General features: G+C 33.0%; 1 protein-coding gene across 1 annotated transcript in view; it reads right to left on the reverse strand.

Moving 5' to 3' along the window:
- The window catches only part of LOC149411878 (protein Wnt-5b-like), a 141020-nt gene extending 130081 nt beyond the window's left edge, over positions 1 to 10939 (reverse strand). The window contains exons 1-2 of the mRNA XM_089646469.1: positions 10572 to 10939; positions 305 to 437 (exon numbers count right to left, since the gene is read on the reverse strand). Of these exons, the coding sequence (XP_089502595.1) occupies positions 305 to 435 (131 nt within the window). The 5' untranslated portion in view covers positions 436 to 437; positions 10572 to 10939. The remainder of the gene's footprint in view (positions 1 to 304; positions 438 to 10571) is intronic.
- Between the last annotated feature and the right edge of the window lie 9563 nt (positions 10940 to 20502).

Genomic DNA, 20502 nt, shown 5'->3' on the forward strand with positions numbered 1-20502 from the left:
ACAAAATAAGTAATGTAATTTGAGAGTACAGATTTAATTAAATACTATTAACGTTTTTAAAAAAACCACCGTCATTGATTTTGTAATAACCTTTTGCAATAATTTATTAACTTTTTACATAGTTGTAAATGCAGATATTATTGAGTTTTTTCATAAATTTTCGGTGTAACCACACCGCTGTACGCGGCCAAAGTTATGAGATCCAAAGTCCACAGGGCGCCCTGAGGTCCTAGACTGGCTTAAAGGCTCACAATGTCCATTTGTGACTAAACGATATAAGGATAATGATTTGAAGGATACTTACAACCAGGAACCGTTGACAGGAGGGTTCTTGGTTCCATTCCTGGCCGCGGAGGAGCAGGCTATTGTGACCGCGAGGATCACGGCCGCACACAGGCGGAGGTATGGCCGGGCCTTACGGTGGCAAAATGCCATTTCTGGAACAAGGGAAACAGATTATTTCAATAAACTCTATTGTTACTGTCTTCCATGGCAACAGAGTAAAAATTTTTTTTTCTGACGAGTGACAACTCTTTGAAATGAAACTTTGAAAGAAACTGCATCCTATGGGGTTTGCATCACTATTTGCTCCAGTGCCATGCCATTTGTCTCCAATCCTCAGGTCTTTCCATCCTACTCCAATTCACCTCACCAATCCTCTCAAATCCGAAGTTACGACTTCTTTGTTCAACTGCATTTTAAGGTGCAAACTAGAACATGGTCCTGCTGTAACACAAGAAAAGTTATATAAATATTGGAAAAACACAGCGAAAAATTCTTTACCAAACAACTACTGTCTGGGCGGCACCACGATCTGCTATACATACCACATAGTAGACTTATTGGCTCAGCACAGCATGGTTCGGGTACGGTACTGCTCAACATATCTCTTGATATCTTCCACATAAACCTTGAAGGTTTCAAGAGACATGCAAAAAATATCTCTTAATTTATGTCATATGTATTAGGCTTTAGAAATGACCACTTATATTAACTATTGATGTATTTTTGCTATCGTCCATGTGAATGGTAGATGAAAACAGACAGCTGTACAAAAAACGTCTATCAAAAAAAATCGGCATCATCTGGTCAAAAATTTTGGTGTCCTGTCAATGTCTATATTATGTCCAGCCCATCGCAGTCTTTGAGTTTTAAAGAGTAGTTAATAATATACCAGAATCTTCTGGCTTTCGTTTATGATAAAAATATATTTATATTATTGTTAACAAAATTACGAAGTTCGACTGGTTTCACCGCCATTTCTGAGCATGAAAAAAAATTGCGAGAAAATAACGTAATTCAACGGATATAGTGTGCCAATTCTGGCTAATTCTTATGTTCATTTGTGTTGTCTGCTACACTGAAATTGTGATTATGATGATGTGCCCGATCCAATTATAATGGCATTAAAGTGACCTACCTAAAGCCTCGAGTACCGGGAAATTTTAACGGATTGTTCGGATTAACCAGTTACTACGGAAATATAACTGACAAGTTTCAGATATAACACGAAGCGTTGGTACATACCTGGTCGGTAACTACTTGTATCGTTTTTTTCTTATAATTATTGGTGTTTTTATGGTGTTAATCAAAATACCAGCGTATGTACCTAGATCAATTTTAACTATGTCATTATTTTGGATTGTAATTCTGGAAAACAAATTGAATTACTAAAATTGGATTTCCCCTAGGTTCAGAAATCATAAATACTCCATTTTTCGGTGTTTTTTGTCTTATAAACAAGGAAGTTGACCATAGGTACGGTATATGGTGAACCAGCAAATTACATGTGTGGAATACTACCACAAAAAATATTCTTGAAAGATATGGCAAACTGCCCTTAAATGTGTATGAAATCTGTATGCAATATAATTTATTAAAATTGCTTATATACCTTCTGTATACTATTTCAGTTTCTTACACAACAACCTTGAGGAAAATAAATCAAAATAAAGATCTTTTTAGGTTTTATTTGTAAGTGTGTAGCTTTCACTTGCTTTTTTATTTAGTCATTATTTTAAAAGACGATGAAAATAATTTAAATTAGGCTGCTACGTACATTTATGGCAAATAAATGCCACCAGTGAATTTAATTAATTCGTTTAAAAATCAACCCGCAAAAAACATAGTTTTTTTTACTGAATCTACTTTAAAATGTCGACAACTCTACCAAACGAGACGTTTGTCTCACTAAGATTTGTATGAAAAGAGCCGCGCAGCCCTTTAACTGCTGTGATGTCATCGAATTACAGATAAATGCGTCTGTGTGCGCGTGTGTGTACATGATTACTACCAAAATTTGATAAAATGCATTGTCGTCGACAAGAAGTCTATCTTTCGAGTTACAGCTCGGATATCTGGAAGTAGGCTAATTTAAACTGTGATTTGCATTTATCACGAAAAGAAACATGAAATTCAAATATGTATATTTCTAAAATATATCATCTGCAAATACGTACGAGGAAGAAAGATGGACCTTTTGGTATGACCTTAATAGTGAGATGTACCAAAAGTACTATATATATTCAATAGTTTAAAGTTTAAATAATATTAAATAGTTTGACCTCGATGGGAAGGCGATATCTTGTGTAATAGGCACCTAGAATAAGTAATCTCGCCGACAGGAGATTGAAGCAGAAATGATGAACCGTGTCTTTATCTAACCGGATGATGTACAGATTGATTACTAAATTCAATTTTACTTATTAAATTAATTACGTCTAATGTCTGAGAGAATTTACAACCAATGATACTGTACTATCATACAGAATGTGACACTACGAAAGATATTAAATAGTGCAGGTGTGAGGAACTTCATGGCTTCGAAAAATGCATGATGAGGTAAGAGTGCATTTCTAGAGTTTTTCAGGGCTACAGTTAGAGTCTAAATGGTAAATATAGGGGTTCTACAAATTAAACTTAATAACAATAAATAAAATAGGTAAATATAGGGTTTTCCAATAAGAGGTGTTATTTTGATATTTAATCGCAAAAGATCAATGGTTTGGTTGCTTGTTTAGCACGTAGCGTCGTCTTGTTGAAAGTAAACGTTGTTTAGATCAATACCATCCAATTCCGGCCATAAAAAATAATTAATCATCTCCCGATAGCGCAATTCATTCACAGTGATTGTTACTCCAGCCTCATTTTCAAAAAAGTAAGGTTCAATGACTCCGCCGGACCATAAACCGCACCAAACAGTCACACGTTGAGGATAGAGGGGCTTTTCAACAATAACTCTTGGGTTTTCCGAGCCCCAGATGCGACAATTTCGCTTGTTGATGAAGCCACCGAGGTGGAAATGGGCCTCATCACTCAAGATGATTTGCATTTGATTCACTCAAGTGAATTTTAATAATTTAAATGCGTTGTTGAAGCGTGTATCGTTCCATTTTCATTAATGACGTAGTTTCTCCTTGTTAAATGTCAAAAATGACTCCTTTTTTAAATTTTACTGTCAATGCGATGTTTTTTAGAGATTATAACTTCCCAAGGCCTAAGGCTTCCCAACACTAAACTTTCATACACACAAAACAGCGCGTTTTACAAAGGGCAAAAACTTTATAATAACCTACCAAATGTCATAAAGGAAGCCCCAAACCTTAGCACTTTTCGTAGGACATGTGCTTTATATGTTGAACATACTCACCAATATTATTTTAGTCACCTAGATAATTATATAATTTAATTTTGTGTATTTATCTTTTTCTCTTAAAATGTAATTGTTATTTTTTTATATTTTCCTACTAGATGTGTGAAAAAATTTGCGTAGGTACATCTAAATAAAGATTCAAAAACAAATAACAAGCGATTTAAGCGCCAAAAAATCACTCCAGTGGATAAGTAGGAACTTATAAGAGTTTTCGGTATATTAGTTATTAGACAAAACACGATAACAAATTTACCTACTTATCTCATAAGTCATCATTGATACGCAAATTACAAGTAGGTACCTACATTTATCAACCGGTATACATATTATATTATAACGTGATGAAGATATATTTCATTCGAGCTGGAGCATAATCCATCACATGTAATCGCTGCGATAGAGAAGATAGGGGCCGAACAAGAGATTCTTATCAAACCATTTAATTTAGTTATCATGACGACATCAAAACAGGTAATACGTACCTACATAAGCTAGGTCCGAGTACAACCTCCCACCAAACACAACAAAGGAATGTCTTTGTTTACTAATGTATTTTTTGTATTATTTAAGTGCTAGACTTTTCTACTTGGTTTATTGTTTTGAGGATACCAATAAAAAATATTATTTACTCTACACAGGAGTTCTGTCATCTCTGGGGATGCTGTCTGGAGTGTCTTATAAGATGGATAAATCACAAAGGGCGAATATACGAAATAATAAAAGAAGTTTTTTTACATTATCTATGCACTACTTTATATTACACAGAAGGTCCTGAAAAACATATTTCCCCTCAGAGCCTATGTCATCTTTAGGGATGCTAGGTGGAGGGCAGGGAGGTGGAAATACTTAGGTTGACCAACGGCAGAGATGTTGCTTACACAATAAATGGTTCAGCGATTTCCAAATTTTATTTTTTTTAAATATATTCCGCGTATTTTCTTCAGGTTAACCCCAGTTCCATATTCATGGTTTGTTGTCATCTGCCGATATCAACAAGTCGTTGACAGCTCTAAAAACACAGTTCCCTTTGTTGCCGCAGTAACTACCCTTACAATACCTACCCTCCGGTCTGTTTCCAATCCGCAAAGGGCCCGCCCCGCCCCGGGAAGGTTTATCCCTTTGTCAGTTGCTTTATGGCCGCTAATCATTTCTACCTGAAGAGGTACCTACCCTAAAGCACTACCTTTGGAAGTAAGGGATAGGGTTGGCATGCCTAGGAGACTTCTATAAAACACACTTTAAAATTTTGGTATTTTTCAAATAACTCTACATTAAACAAAAAATATGTGAAACTCCACAAGAGTGTTGATGTCATCATAGCACAATAGTTCCAACTACCCAAAGACACTGCGAAAATGTTGTCCCCAAATTTATTGGAGTATATTGTGAGACTTAATGGAGTAGGTTGAGGAGGAATATTGGAAAAGGTTAGGTTAGGTTAAATGTGAAACCTGCGAGTCCCAACTGCTCCCAGCCGTCTAGAGCCAGTGAGACTATGGCATAACCAATTAGGGTATGTTATGAGATTCTAAATAATGGTCTTTCACCAGGGCGATACTGATAGTATCTTTTGCTCTGGAAAGTGCTGCAAATATACTATATTCTATTTTAAATAATCATTTTTGACACTAAAATAATCTAATAAAATGTACTAGCGCACGCCGTGGTTTGAACCCTCGACCTCCAGCTTGATTGTCGAGAGCTTTATCACTCGACCACGGATTTAACTATTATTGATCGGCGATAGTAAATATTAAGGGTTACAATGTTAATAATGATTCGTGAGAATTAATCTAATTACATTGGCGCATGCTATATCGATTGTGGTTTTGTATTTTTTGTAATCAAATGATTTATTCATATTATTATCTAATAGTGTGTATAATGATTTATTCATATTATTAGGTAATGAGGTATTTTCACAAACTATAAACACTGTTAAAACGCGTAGAAAATTAAAAGTTTATTTTTTCTGATTATGATTATCATACTAAAATATGTGATTTTAAAATTTACATTCATTGATTTCAAAAAAGATTTGAAAATTACACATTACGAAACGGTTTATACTGCCCACAACGTCATTATGACATAGAAAACGTCAATGTCTGGTAAGACTGCTGCCACCAACGTCGTTGGGCGTGACGTCAACTCCGCCGAAATCACGAATAAAAATTTTAGCGTCAAATTGAATGGAACATTTTAAAATATTATAAAAATATCCTCACCATCGAAATATCTTTTGAAGACAAAAAAATGAGTAGTTTATATTTAACCACATGTAACCAATAAAAAAAATTAAATCATATTCATCAATACAATTTTTCATTTGCAATTAACATCTAGATTTATTGTTGAAAGGGTTCATAACCATCACAGTGAGAACGAAGTGTTCACTCATATAAATATGTGTTACTACAACATAGCTAAAATCTAATCATTGATTTGTGACAACCCTGAAAAAACCCAGGGTAATTACAAACACTTCCTAGTAATGGCGAAGTATAAATTTGACCAATTGTAAAACATTGTAATTTTTCCTACGTGCAAGGCTACGAATAATACTGCTAATATAAGAGTAAATAATTTCAAAAAGTCTAGTAACCTACTCTCTAAAATGTACCTACTTAAGGCGATGCCATACGTAGTAATGCAAAATCATGTGTTTTTGGTTTGAAAATTTGGTCACCTAGAAATGTTTCAGATGCTTTAATTAAATACTGCGAGTAGAATACATCTTGGCCTTTGAAATAATCGATTATTTTTTAGATAAGTCTATTTATAAGCCCAAAAAAAATAATGTAAGGGCCTAAAAACTGCTTTAAAGTTCTAAATCTCCTACTTGCGAACCCATTTTCGGTTATGATTTTATTGTATAATGTGGCAACTTAAGTTATTTATAAAATGATCGAAAAAAAATTAAATATTTATGCCTGAACATCCACAAAATAAAATAAAAGGCACTTTTTGGCTATGTTTTTTTCTTGCATAAATCAAAACATGCTGATGGTGTTAAGCGGGAATTTAAACCTAATCGCCATCTACGTAAGGGTGGTTATTGATAGCGGCTCAATTTAAAATATTACACGACGTAGTGCATCGCCTTAAGAATTTTTTATTCAATTACTGAACTTGAAACATTCACTGCAAAATAAATAAACGAACGCAGAAAAGTAGTTGTGATAGTTTTACAATTATCTTGCACAACCAGTAGCGCCCTTGAGGTGATTTTTCACAAAAACGGCGCTCTACAAATTATCCAATTATTATTATTATTATTATTATAGCCAGTAAGAAAAACAATTATTTGATTGACATAAAAAAAGCTAAAAATGACTTAGCTGCTGGCTTTAGATGATGTTTGTTCAATTTTACAGCCACGTTAATATCGAAATATAAGCATATTACTAGCCAATTTCTAGATAATAAATAAAATGTCTACTAATGATAATCAGTCAAATTTTACTATTTAGTAGTGGTGAATACCAACAGATGGTGTTGATTTCTACATTTGATTTTGTACAGAAAGGCACGGCCTTTCTCACAGTACACATTTGACATGTGCGTCATTTTGCATACTTAGTTCCTGCTTTTGACACGATGTAGTAGGGCGGGCGATAGGGCGCCCACAGCGCTGCAACTTTGCGCGTATTTGAATGTAGATTGATTTCTTGCAATAATTTTAAAAATAATTACAAGTCAGGGTATAAATTAGACAGTGCATGTGTGCCTATGTAGAATGCACGCCTCTGTCTTTAACATACTATCGTTCAGTTAAAATGAGGTCTAAATCACCGCAAAAACTGACTTAAAATACTATAATCGAACAATGAGCTTTTAAAACTGCTACTGAATTTCTGAACTAACAGAGATCTTTATACATGATATATTATTATGTACAAACAACACAATGCATTTTTATAGTGGTTCTTGTTGTAACATTAATTCTTCTCGCCTATCGTAAATCTAATGTTTAGTGAAATAAATTATGTTATGTTTATCAGCGAGATGTTTAGGATTCTCGCGTACTACGGTATACTGTATAACGGAAGAGATAACCCACAGACTCTTCACTTGTGATAAGAATGCATCAAGACAAGAAGTCAGCGCCGGAGATTTACGGCAGGTTACAAATGAAGGTTTTTTATGTAAATAATTTCATAAACTTTACAAAAAGCAGTTACACATGCTGAAAGATCAAATTATGGATAAGAAGATGCAATTAGTTGTCACTGACTCCCTTATACACGTAGAAAAGCGAATATTGCTGATTTGTTAACAATATCGTCAAATTATTCGTAATACGATTAAAAACGGAATTGGAATTTGGAGAGATTCTTAGTATTTTTTATCTTTTTCTCCTCGTAGGAAGTATTTTGATAAAAGTTTTGTTTTTATTTATTTATGTCCCCAGATATTTTGTTTGCAATTCGTGAAATGAGCACTTCTTAATTACATTAATTTACTTGATACTGTTGCAAATCGTTAATATTACAAAAAAAAACTTTATGACGTTTCTCCGGAGAAGTAAGCAGAGAGAATGGACCGCCACACAAATCTACCTAGTCACACACTCCTCGCTTCATTCACAAACATAGTCTCAAAAATATTATTATATTATTCTAGCCAAGCTCTTTCACGGGTCGGTAAGGAATCGACATAAACCGGGTGCAGTAATAATGCGAGCAATGGATGTACGCAACACCGACTCGTGTACTGTCGCCAATAGACATAATAATAATATATGGAACGGAGCGCTCACGATGTCACGCTTTCTTACTGCACTCGATTTATGTCGAATCTTTACCGTCCCGTGAGGGAGACTCCTAGCTCTTAACATTACTTGACTCAAGAATTCGATTCCCTTGATCGCGCCAAGTCTTCCTAGGGCACCCCGACTTCTCCTACCACTAATTATATAAGTTCTCCTACCAAATTAAAATTTCTCACTAATCTCTTAATCGAATTAAATTCAAACCACATTTTACACACCTGATAAACAGCCATTTACCATACATTAATGGTTGTTTATCGGTTGCGTAAAATCAAAAACACGTTTATTAATAAGGCCCGAGAGTTTAAATTAATTAAGTAATGTCATACAATTATATTTAAAAAATGAGCTTTTAAACTTTTAAAAGCCTTACCTTTAACACGGAAACCTGTTATTTTAAGTCAGATTGAGTGAGAAAATAATTAATATTTATTAATTATTGCTGCCACTCCAAATCACTCCTTTCTCACAATTAAAAATGATAAAATCAGTATGAATATTTAATTAAAACAAATTTTATAGAAATTTCAACAAAATATGTGGATTATTCAAATTCTTCGCCGTAATTAAGGATGTTAATTATTAATACCTACTAATATGGGTATTAACTAATTTAGAAATTCGGAGAATTAGAAACAATTTGTTTATCCGATGATTCTTAACGTTGTTATTTTTTGAATGTTCGGGTAAATTTAGTCATATAAAAGATGTAGAATTTATTATTGTGTCAAATTCCTCCTTTCAACCGTTGCCACAATCGACTCAGGATATTCTTTATGGCCGCTAAAAGTCCGCATAAATTAAAATGGAAACCGTTCAAACACCTTTTAGGGAGTCTCAATTAGGACGATTGTATTTATCGCGGGTTTATTGCCAACTCAGATTGTAAATTAAGAGGCCAGGTATTCATGGTATAGTTAGACGTTCTGAAGTTCGAGATTCTATCCTATCTTTTTTGTAAGTAATTATTTCCCTAACCGCCGCACTTTGAGGCACAGATTATGGAAATTACACTTTGTTTAAACAATTAGGTACATCAAAAAACATCTATTTACATGCACAAAATAGGTTATTTTGGGTTAAGGCGATGCCATACGTAGTAATGCAAAATCATGTGTTTTTGTTTTGAAAATTTGGTCGCCTAGAAATGTTTCAGATGCTTTAATTAAATACTGCGAGTAGAATACATCCTGGCCTTTGAAACAATCGAGTATTTTGTAGATAAGTATTTTTATAAGCCCAGAAAATAAATAATGTTTAAGGCCTATGAAAACTGCTTTAAAGTTCAAAATCTCCTAATTACAAACCCATTTTCGGTTATCATTTTATTGTATAATGTGGTAAATTAAATTATTTATAAAATGATCGGAAAAAATTGAATATTTATGCTTGAACATCCACAAAATAAAATAAAAGGCACTTTTTGGCCATGTTTTTTTCTTGAATAAATCAAAACGGGCGGATGGTGTTAAGCGGGAATTTAAACCTTATCGCCATTTACGTAAGGGTTTTTATTGATAGCGGCTCCATTTAAAATATTACAGGATGTAGTGCATCGCCTTAATTAAGTAATTTATGCGTATTAAGATTGAAACGAAACTTTCGCAAGTGTCACTCCACACAAAAAAGTCCAAAATGGCGGCAAAAGGATCGTTTTATACGGTTAATTTTGTACGTTGTGTGTGCATCTTTTACCATCTACTCCGACGTAAATCGTTATTTCTTGTATTAATTAAGTTGAAACGAAGTGTTATTTCCATAACCGTGTATGTTAAAAATGCGGCGGTTAGGTAAATATTTACCCTACGTGATTTTTTATACATCCTACTTTATATCTGTATGATACGATGCCCTTTATTTGTGATTAACATTAATTTACTCCCATCAAGGTTATAACATTTACACAGTGGTTTTGGAGTAGGTACTAATGAATTAACAATTTAAATTAAAAAATCAACGTACATTATATTGAAAATTACATTACAGGGGAAATTGAAGTTTTTATTATTTCTATTAATAGGTATAAAATTTAATATTATTTATATTGATCTGCAATGCCCTTATTTATTAAATTTTGATATGCTTTGTCTGCCAACATTTTGTAGTTGAGTTTAAATATTAATTTACTACGCTTTGTTTTCTTACCTGCAGTTATAGTGATGATTAACTCAGACCAAGCACATTATCATAACTTCACATATCACATCTTACGAACTTCACAAGACAAACACGATTAGTTTCAAGCACAATGACAACACATCTGCAGATGAGTTTACCAACAAACAACAAAAAGTTCACTCGATCAAAAATATAGATCGCAATCAGGAATCACACGCGGCGACAACTCTGCCGAAAGTTAAAAAGTTCAGCCGAAACGTCAACGATATTATTGGATTCAGACCACAAGCAGAGAACAAGAACAGGTATATTGTTATTCGGTCGGACCAACTGAGAACTAGAGGAGTATAGAGTATAGAAGCACAGAAGGTAAAAGACAACCTTCATCCACGACGAACGGCGGTCAACTGAAGTGTTGGAAGTTGCAAACCTCCGTCAAAGCCTCCGATGAATGAGAGGGATGCTGCTTGAACCATTGGCGTTGCGTGAACAGATTTAGTTAATGTAGAATTATTTCATCGCTATTTCACTGACGTTCTTCTGGTGTGGTTTATCCTTTGATTATATGTTTATCATAGGGCGTATGCTTCCATTATGGTATCCCACCCTTTTCAAAGGTAGGTACAGTTGGTTAAAACAAGATATTTATGTACCCAAGTGCACCGGAACTAGGACTTGTATACACTTCATAGTTTATTTTATAAAGTTATAACGCATTGTTACTTTGATTTAACATTTAAATTTAGTTGTTCAGATGCTTCAATCACTACAAAACCAAAATGATGATGGTACCCGTTTGATGCAAGCAAATTACTATATTTAATTATATTTGAAGATTCTATTCTATTATTTTTTTACCTAGTTTAAATTACAACCACTTAATTAAAATTAGCAGATAGAAGACTTGTTTTCTTGACTTCACTTTTATTTTTAACATTTTAGACAGCCCTGATTTACTGTGCCAAATCATCTTCAACATACCAACAAAAACTACTCGAAAAATCTTTTTAATTGCAACAACAATATCATGGATGAGTTATTTAGATACTCGCTTGTGCCTAGATTGCATGCAGTTGGCAATACCTTTGCAGAACTTTGTCTTCAACTGCACGGAATATAGTTACAAGAAGGCTATAATAACAGACATAAATAATAATAATGATTGACGTTAGCGACGTTAACGTCATGATATTCTTCTGCATGGGTGCTATATAATTTAAATATGATTGCTGTTCCACTAAATTATAGTGTATATCGCATATTTTCAAAAGCCCGTACAGGCGCATAATGTAAATAAATATTTGAAGATAAAAAAAACCTTCTTTTCCAGTTTATTTTTAGTTAATTTGTGTTTTCAAAGTTAATGTTTATTATTTCGGTTTCGTAATATTTATACTTGTTCATCGTGGAACCACTTGAAGCCATCAATTAACAGTAATTGCATTCACTACTTGGAAGATGAACAAAAGTAAACATTGTGTCTATTGTAGAACTATTTAAGTGAACTATTTGGCACTATTCTCCAATATTTCATGCGTTATACAAATAATCAACATTCAATAATAATGATTGAGATTTTCACGGCTATAAACGTGATTTATTTTTGGAGTATTAAAAAATTAAAATGCATACTTATATCAAGCAAAAATTATTTTCTTTAAAATATCTGGGTGATTGAAATCATATCGAAAACTATTTTATATTATTTTTAGAATTTACATTTGGGGCATACAAATGAACTACTACGTGTGTTTGTGGTATTTCCAGGAATCTAAATAACAATTATTGTGTCCCACTTTTGAGAAATGGGGTTATTCCGGAAAACAAATGCTACAATAAGTGGGGACTGAGTAGATTAGAATTCAATATACCATTAAAAAATGTGTTTCTATTGATGCATTTTAGTACATTAGGTTCAAGGGTAAACAATTGCATTGCAATAACCTGAAAAGAAGTTAATTCTTTTGAGGTTTATTTATTTATATTAATATTTCATTCCCTTATGTTTAATATTCTTACAAATCATATTAAGTCTACCAGTTCTTTAGTTAAGTTTAAAAAAATAATTAAGATGATTGAATTGTCAGATGATTGTTTGAATATTTTTTCATCCTTGTCTTTTCTTAAATAATAAGATTTTATATAAGTCTCATTCTCACTGTCAAATTACCCATCTGGTAACTCATCAAATCAATTTCTTTTTTCATTATTTTTTTAATATTAGGGTTTGTATGTAGTATTACTTTATTTTATTCATTAGTCTATGTTTTTTTCACTCAAATTTAAATTGTTAACCTCGATACAGGCTTAGACCTAGTGAAGTTGATTTTTAAGAGAAAAAACGTGATTTATGTGTTTAGTTAAAAAAATTAACAAATAAATATTTAAATAAAAAAATTTAAATAATAAAAAATTCAAATTAAAAAATTAATTTATTAATAAATAAAAAAAAATAATACAGAAATATATAATATAAATATAATATATGGTATTTGACGTTAAAATAAAGGAAATCAAAAGGCTTTTTCCATAGTATAATATATGCATTTAATTTTTGTTTTGAAACATTTACAGAGTATTAATTCTGGAAGACGGAATCAGTCCTAAGAGGATTTTATGAACTATTAAAACTTGACTAAAGATTGAACCTTCCTCCCTAGGGATTGTAGTCAACAACGCTAACACCTTAGCCAAATTCATATCGAATAGTTCCAACATTTGTTGGGCTGCTGTAGTTTATTTTTTAATTTGATAAACATAATGTCATCCACTTTAAATGTTATCATCAAAGAAAAATGCGCGCGTTTTCTATGCATGAGTGCCACCAAAGGTTGATAGAATGCATTGTTATCGACAAGTAATTTATTTATATTCATCTCGACTAGAGTGGGTTTCCACTTGATTAATTTATTCACTCAAAATGACATAACAGAAAAATGAATAAGACATAAAATGTTAATAAAAAAATAAATAAATTACAAATATTCATTTTTACATAAAAATTCTACAATAAAATAAAATAAATGTAAAATTATTATATTCACCTCTTTAGATTTTGTTGTAAATTTGATGTATGCTTAGCTTGATGTACAAGTCCCCCAGTTTATATGTATATATGACTAGTTTTGTGTGGCTTAGATTTGAATTTTTTAGGTTATGTAAAATATCCATAAAAGTCCTCGAAAATTTGTATAAAATTTATTTAAAAAAATGATTACATTTTTTTAATTCACCCACCCCACGCCACTGTAACTGCAGTCGGCGGCGCATCAAAACGCATCGGCAAATTTACAGGACTTTTTTTATCAGGCGGTCAACGGCGCGGCGCCGTGTAATTTCTAGAAAGGGGGCGGGGCGATGGGGAACTATTAATTCGGAATAAAAAGGGGCATCGCGTGAACCCTTCTACTGTTATAATATCAATTAGTCCTCCCATTGTCAAATCCACCAACGGTCAGACTCATCTCGTTATAATACTTAATCGAATCAAATACCAGTTATTTCGGATTCAGTGATTCTCTGGGAACTTGATTCGCTTTCCATTTACTGCTTTATAGCCCTCTACACGAGCAACCTAATTCACAGTTAAATGTGGTGCAAAATCTATAATTCAAACGACAACAATCTGAAATGCAGCTGTGATATCCACCCTTCCTTTGCCGTACGTCTAATATGTAGTTACATGGAAATGAAAACTTTATTAAGGGTTGTTATACACCTTTGGAAGTGGGATTATAATTTAAGGCTGATTAACAACGAACCCTTACAATTTAAATATTCAAAGTTAGTTAATTAATTAGCTTACTAACTAAACTCAATATTTTTATGTTTTTCATTATAATATTAAAACCTCAAATTGTAATATTAATTAAAACCACAAATTTTAATTTGAAGTAAAACCACATATTGTAATATTAAGTAAAACATCAAATTGTAATATTAAGTAAAACCTCAAATTGTAATATTAAATAAAACCTCAACTTGAAATATTAAGTAAGACCTCAAATTGTAATATTAAGTTAAAAAGCAAATTGTAATATTAAGTAAAACCTCAAATTGTAATATTCAGTTAGACCTCAAATTGTAATATTATGTAAAACCTCAAATTGTAATACTTAATTAATAAAGAAATTATAAGCAAAAAATGTGAAACTGAAATATGTAAAACTGAAATATGAGGTAAGCTGAACCCAGGAACTGAACCCAGGACACTGAATCCCAGAATCACTGAGCTAATCCGATTGAATCGCTTTAGTATTTGACGGTATCAAACTTCGACTAAGAAATATCAATATTATCTTAATTTTCTCAACGCACATTTTCATAATCCATTTTGATAGCAAGATTGTGCCCGAAAAACTAAAATTAAATATTACCAAAGGGGGTAGGGTCGGATTAGCTCAGTGATAGAGAAAATCCCCAGCAATGATGAGGTCTTGGGTTCAATTTTTAGATGCGACCGAATCTTTTTCTGACAGTTCTTTACCACGTTTTCCGTTAGCCAGTTGTTAATATTATCATCAATAATTAAATATTTGACCTTCGTACCTTCGCCGTCAATGTTTAAGTGTTCCGGATTAATAATTGCAGAGTGGTAGATACTTTCAGTATTACCCTTGTGAAAGACCACCATTCAGAAACGAAACGTTGTTTGTAATGGCTTCAGCCGTGTTTGACGACCAGATCTGAATTGCCAGGTACTTCACCACCTACCTCATCCCATCTCCTTCCCCTCCCTACTACTTTCAGCCTCACACACCCGATGGGGATGTCGTAGTCTCACTAACACCAGACAGTTAGGAGCAGTTGGATTTTCTTATACCTACATGAAAAACTGAAATACCTAAATTGAATTTGTATAAGAACTAGCTGACATATATCTAACAAACTTTTCTGTAGGCCTTTTTAAGATATACAATTCCGCATTAAATTATTTTGATGTATCTCATAAGGTTTAGCCGGCATTAGCAATGTAAACGTCCGAAAATATTTTTTTACCGACTTGATTACATAACATCGTCTTTTATCTACTTTTTGGAAAAAAAATTCTAAATGATAGTGAAAACTTCATCAAAATTCGTTGCGTATTTTAGAAGAACTAAGCGCACAAACAGACGGACGCGGATAACGACTTTGTTTTAAACTACAGGATTTTCCAATAAGAGGTGTTATTTTGATAAAATTCGTAAAAGATCAATGGTTTCGTTGCTTGTGTGGTACGTAGCGCCGTCTTGTTGAAAGTAAACGTTGTCCAAATTAATATCATTCAATTCCGGCCATAAAAAATTATTAATCATCTCTCCATAGCGCAATCCATTCACCGTAACTGTTGCTACAGCCTCATTTTCGAAAAATTAAGGTCCAATGACTTTGCCGGACCATAAACTGCAACAAAAAGTCACACGTTGAAGATAGAGAGGCTTTTCAACAATAACTCTTGGGTTTTCCGAGCCCCAAATGCGACAATTTTGCTTGTTGACGAAGCCACCGAGGTGGAAATGGGCCTCATCACTCAAGATGATTTGCATTTGATTCACTTAAGTGAATTTTAATAATTTCAATGTGTTGTTGAAGCGTGTATCGTTCCATTTTTATTAATGGCGTAGTTTTTACTTGTCAAATGTCAAAAAACGACAGCTTCAAAAGTAAAATCTACCGAAATAGCGGGCTATTCAAAAAAACACCTCTTATTGGAAAATCATGTACATAAATAGAAGATGTTGAATGACATTTTTAATAATGCGTAGGTATTTTTTTGTTTTCTTTGTTAGTGTTTCTTAGAAACCAGATGAATTATTTAATAATTCTTCTTTTTTTAAAATTTTACTGTCAATGCGATGTTTTTTTAGAGATCGTAAAAGTGATTTAAGCGAATATGCCAAAAAATCACTCAAGTGCATAAGTAGGAACTTATAAGAGTCTTCGGTATTTAAGTTTTAAGTATTAGAAAAAACACTAGAACAAATTTACCTACTTGTCTCGTAAGTCATCATTGATTTTACAATTCCCAAAAGTCATCCCCTAAAAATAATCTTAATCTGAAGTTCCACAACCCTAATTGTAACTTTGCGACATGCTTAAACTGCGAAGACGTGAAATTCGGACAATATATCAAGTATTTAGGAGTTACTATAGACTGCCAACTCAAATGGACTTACCATATAGAAAAGACGGTCAATAAACTGAGATACCTAAGTTACATTTTCAAACGAATGAGCAACATTGTCAATATAAGAACCATGAAACTTGTTTATGACGCGTTAGTGCTTTCATCTATTTCCTATGGAATAATTGCCTGGGGAGGAACTTACAATAATCACGTAAAACCCTTAGAAATCGCTCCGAAATCCATCATTAAAATAATGTACCAAAGGACCAAGACATATCCCACCAACCAGTTATTTCAAGAAACAGAAATCATGGAACTAAGACGGATCTATTGTATTCAATGTCTCAAATTTATATTTACGCGTCCTATCAATTTCACCAAAAACACAAATCGCTCGAGCCAGAGACATACCACATGCGTGTTCACAGTCCCTCACTGCAAAACTAGGCTGGGCCAAAGGCACATCAACTATATTGCCCCAAAATTGTTCAATTCTTTACCCAATTCCATCAACATGTCTCAAAACCTGAACTTATATAAGAAAAATGTTAAAAGTTGGATAAGAAATAATTTCGAAGCGAGTAACTTTTTTCTATAATTTAAGCCATCTGTTTCTAAATAACTAAACTACCACATGTCTCTCTGTAAATTAAAGATTAATTTCTTTAAATCAAAGAAATATATACATGCATCTATGTTTTATGTGTGTGTGTGGGTGTGTGTGTGTGTGCGTGAGTGTGTGTGCGTGTGTCTGTGTGTGCGTGTGTCTGTGTGTGCGTGTGTCTGTGTGTGCGTGTATCTGTGTGTGTATGTGTGTGTGTGTGTGTGTGTGTGTGTGTGTGTATATGTTTGTAAATTTAAAAAAAAAAAAAAGAAAAAATAGAAACTTCTCTAAAAAAAAAAACCAATCACATTGATCTCTATAGATACATTTAACAAGTTTAAAAAAAACTATATTTTAAACACCACTGTTTTATCCTTACACTATAATACCCACGCTCAGGCTTCGCCTTTGTGGGATTTTTTTGTTACTCTTTCATTCTATATTACTATGTATGTACCTGAATTGTATATGTATCAAAAATTTTGTTAATAAAAAAAAAAAAAAAAAAAAAAAATAAGAAATTACAAGTAGGTACCTACATTTATCAACCGGTATACATATTATATTATAACATGATGAAGATATATTTCATTCAAGCTGGAGCATAATCCATCACATGTAACATCAAAAGAAACATCTACCGAAATAGCGGGCTATTCAAAATAACACCTCTTATTGGAAAACCCTGTATAAAGAGATTTACACTTATAATAATATTGACAAAAAACGGAGAGATTGACAAGTGTTTTTAAGATATGCAGACATCATCTTTTAATATGGCCGAAAAAAATAATTTAGAAAATAAATATAAGCGGAACAACAAATAAATTGGCATTGGCAGATTAAAATTAGCAATAGGTTGAATAGTATGTTGGCATGAAATGAGAATTACTTCATAATATCAATGAAAAATTTATATTCTTGGGTGAAAATATCTTACTAATGTAAACGTTAAAGGTATGCTTCTATAAGCTACCAATTGTCATAACCACTTCATTTAAGCTTTACGAAATAAATGGGAATACCGCCATTATATTCAGAAATACAATCAAAAATTGCCACATTCGAAGCAGCCTGGAATTAATTTTACATTTATTTAGTAATTGGCCGCTCGGCGTAGCGCGTAAAATCGCTTTGTTCAAAGGCTAGATCTGGATAAACGGGTTTCCTTCTGCATTATCTCTTGCACATCTTAGGTGACCTTTTATTGATGTAACTGTTTGCATTGACACGACATTATCAAGTTGTATCCGAAGCGGTAGGCAGTGCTGCAGAAATAGTCAGGATAATTGTGTGTTGCACCGCAAGATACGGTGCACTACAGATTATGCTGTGCTGTGAAAACATAAAAATGAAAACAATTTTTTTTAGAAACTTATAATTCACCCATATTTACTTTTTTATTCATTTTCTCAAGTTATTAAGGGTTACTCAATCTATATAAATGTTCGTTTGTTCGATTGCTTTGAAATTTTGACGCAATGTTGCATTCGAATACGCGTGTGTGTTTTATAAATATGTCACCTGTGACAGGTACAACGTGCTTTTTTGAAAAAGAGCGTCATCTGTAAAAGCAAAACGTTCTATTGTTTCTCTATCTGCACATGCAGACTGAGCAACAGCAACGCGTCGCGGGGTACAGCTAGTATCGAATATATGTTTTAAATAATAATAATATAGTTTTATAGCTCAGTTTATCATAGTAACAAAATGAAACGAGCCGAATTCTCTTTTTAACCCTTCAGGTCTCAGAAGGACATTACTAGCCACAAAAATCATATTCCATTAGACCCTCTGAAGGACAGATCTGACCGGGGCGTCCATAAATTGTAAAAGTATTTTAATATGTTTTTATTATACGTAGATAAGTGATTTTTTTCATTTTGGAAAGATAAATAATTATTCTTTTCAGTTTGTATCAAATATTTATACCGAATTTCATGAATAAAATAAATAAAAAAATGAGTGCATGATTACTAATCGGCAGGATTTTTTCATTGACAGTTGAAAGTAAAAAAATTATTTTATTCTTTCACTGTATAAACGGCATACAAATTTAAGTGACAGTTTTCTTACCAATTACCCACACAAAAGGAATGTGTTCTATAAATGACGCTCCGAGTCAAATTTTCTCGGTGAGTTTTTTGTTAACATTTTCTTGTTTGATATTAACAAAATATTTTTTATAACTATAAATGTTCATTTCAAATACAAACATTGCAAAGACAATTTTATCCAGTTTGTAAAATAATATTTCTTCTAAGGACTACTTTAAAAATAAGCAATATAAAACACATTTTAGATACCTCAGTAGATTCCGAAATTCCGTGAAATTTCAACGTCGTTGGGACTTGTTGATAAAATTATTTTAAAACCTGAAGGGTTAATAAAAGTCTGCTATTTAGTATTTTGTACTCGGTATCAAATTTCATTCCCTTCCTCATTCTAAAAATTCTTTTCAGGACTACCCACCAAACAGACAAAGTCTCAAATTCCACAAGTTCAAACGAATCCAGGCAATCATAACGCGAAATCGGTCGCCGCCAACAAAACATTTCCGTGAACTAATAATAGTCTAATGGTATTTTTTAGGGATATTATATTTTTCCTTCTTATTATTAAATTTATTGACCTTATCAAATTACGGCATTGATGCCAGGGACTCAGAAAAGCAGAAAGGTAGGGAGGCTGCGTTCCTTTTATGTTTGGAACAGGCCCATACAGTTGTGCCATTCATTGGCTTGGCTGCATTGTGTGTGCGTTTTGGTATAAAATGAATAAATTCTTCGTCACGCAAATTGTCCTCGGTTCAGTTCTGGGCGTCCAGGCCTGGTGACTGGTGACTGGGGTTCTCAAGCGAAGAGAATTTGGCTAAAATTGGAACACTGTGGATATGTTTTTGATATTATTGTATTCTTAGCTTTACTTTATGCTTTTTGTAGTTAATGATGAAGTAAAAACATTTTAGAGAGTCAAGAGTCATAACCATATATGGTAAAATCTCCGATTCTGTCGGTCTTCCTTTTACTCCTGCTTTCTCCCTTCAGAGCGTTTATTTATTGAAAAATACTTTAAAAGTATACAACTGCTAACCCTGTACAACTCGCAAGAGCACACCATGGTTGAATTCGGCAGCCACCTCTTATCATTGATTCCTTCGGCACCAGTGCACAGTATGGAAACACGCCAAACATGCTCCCAACACTTGTACACGGAGAACGGCTCGTTTTTACTAGTTCTTGAGT

This window comes from Hesperophylax consimilis, chromosome 24 (genome assembly GCF_061612785.1).
Source record: "Hesperophylax consimilis isolate HC1 chromosome 24, BYU_Hcon_1.0, whole genome shotgun sequence".
NCBI lineage: Eukaryota > Metazoa > Arthropoda > Insecta > Trichoptera > Limnephilidae > Hesperophylax > Hesperophylax consimilis.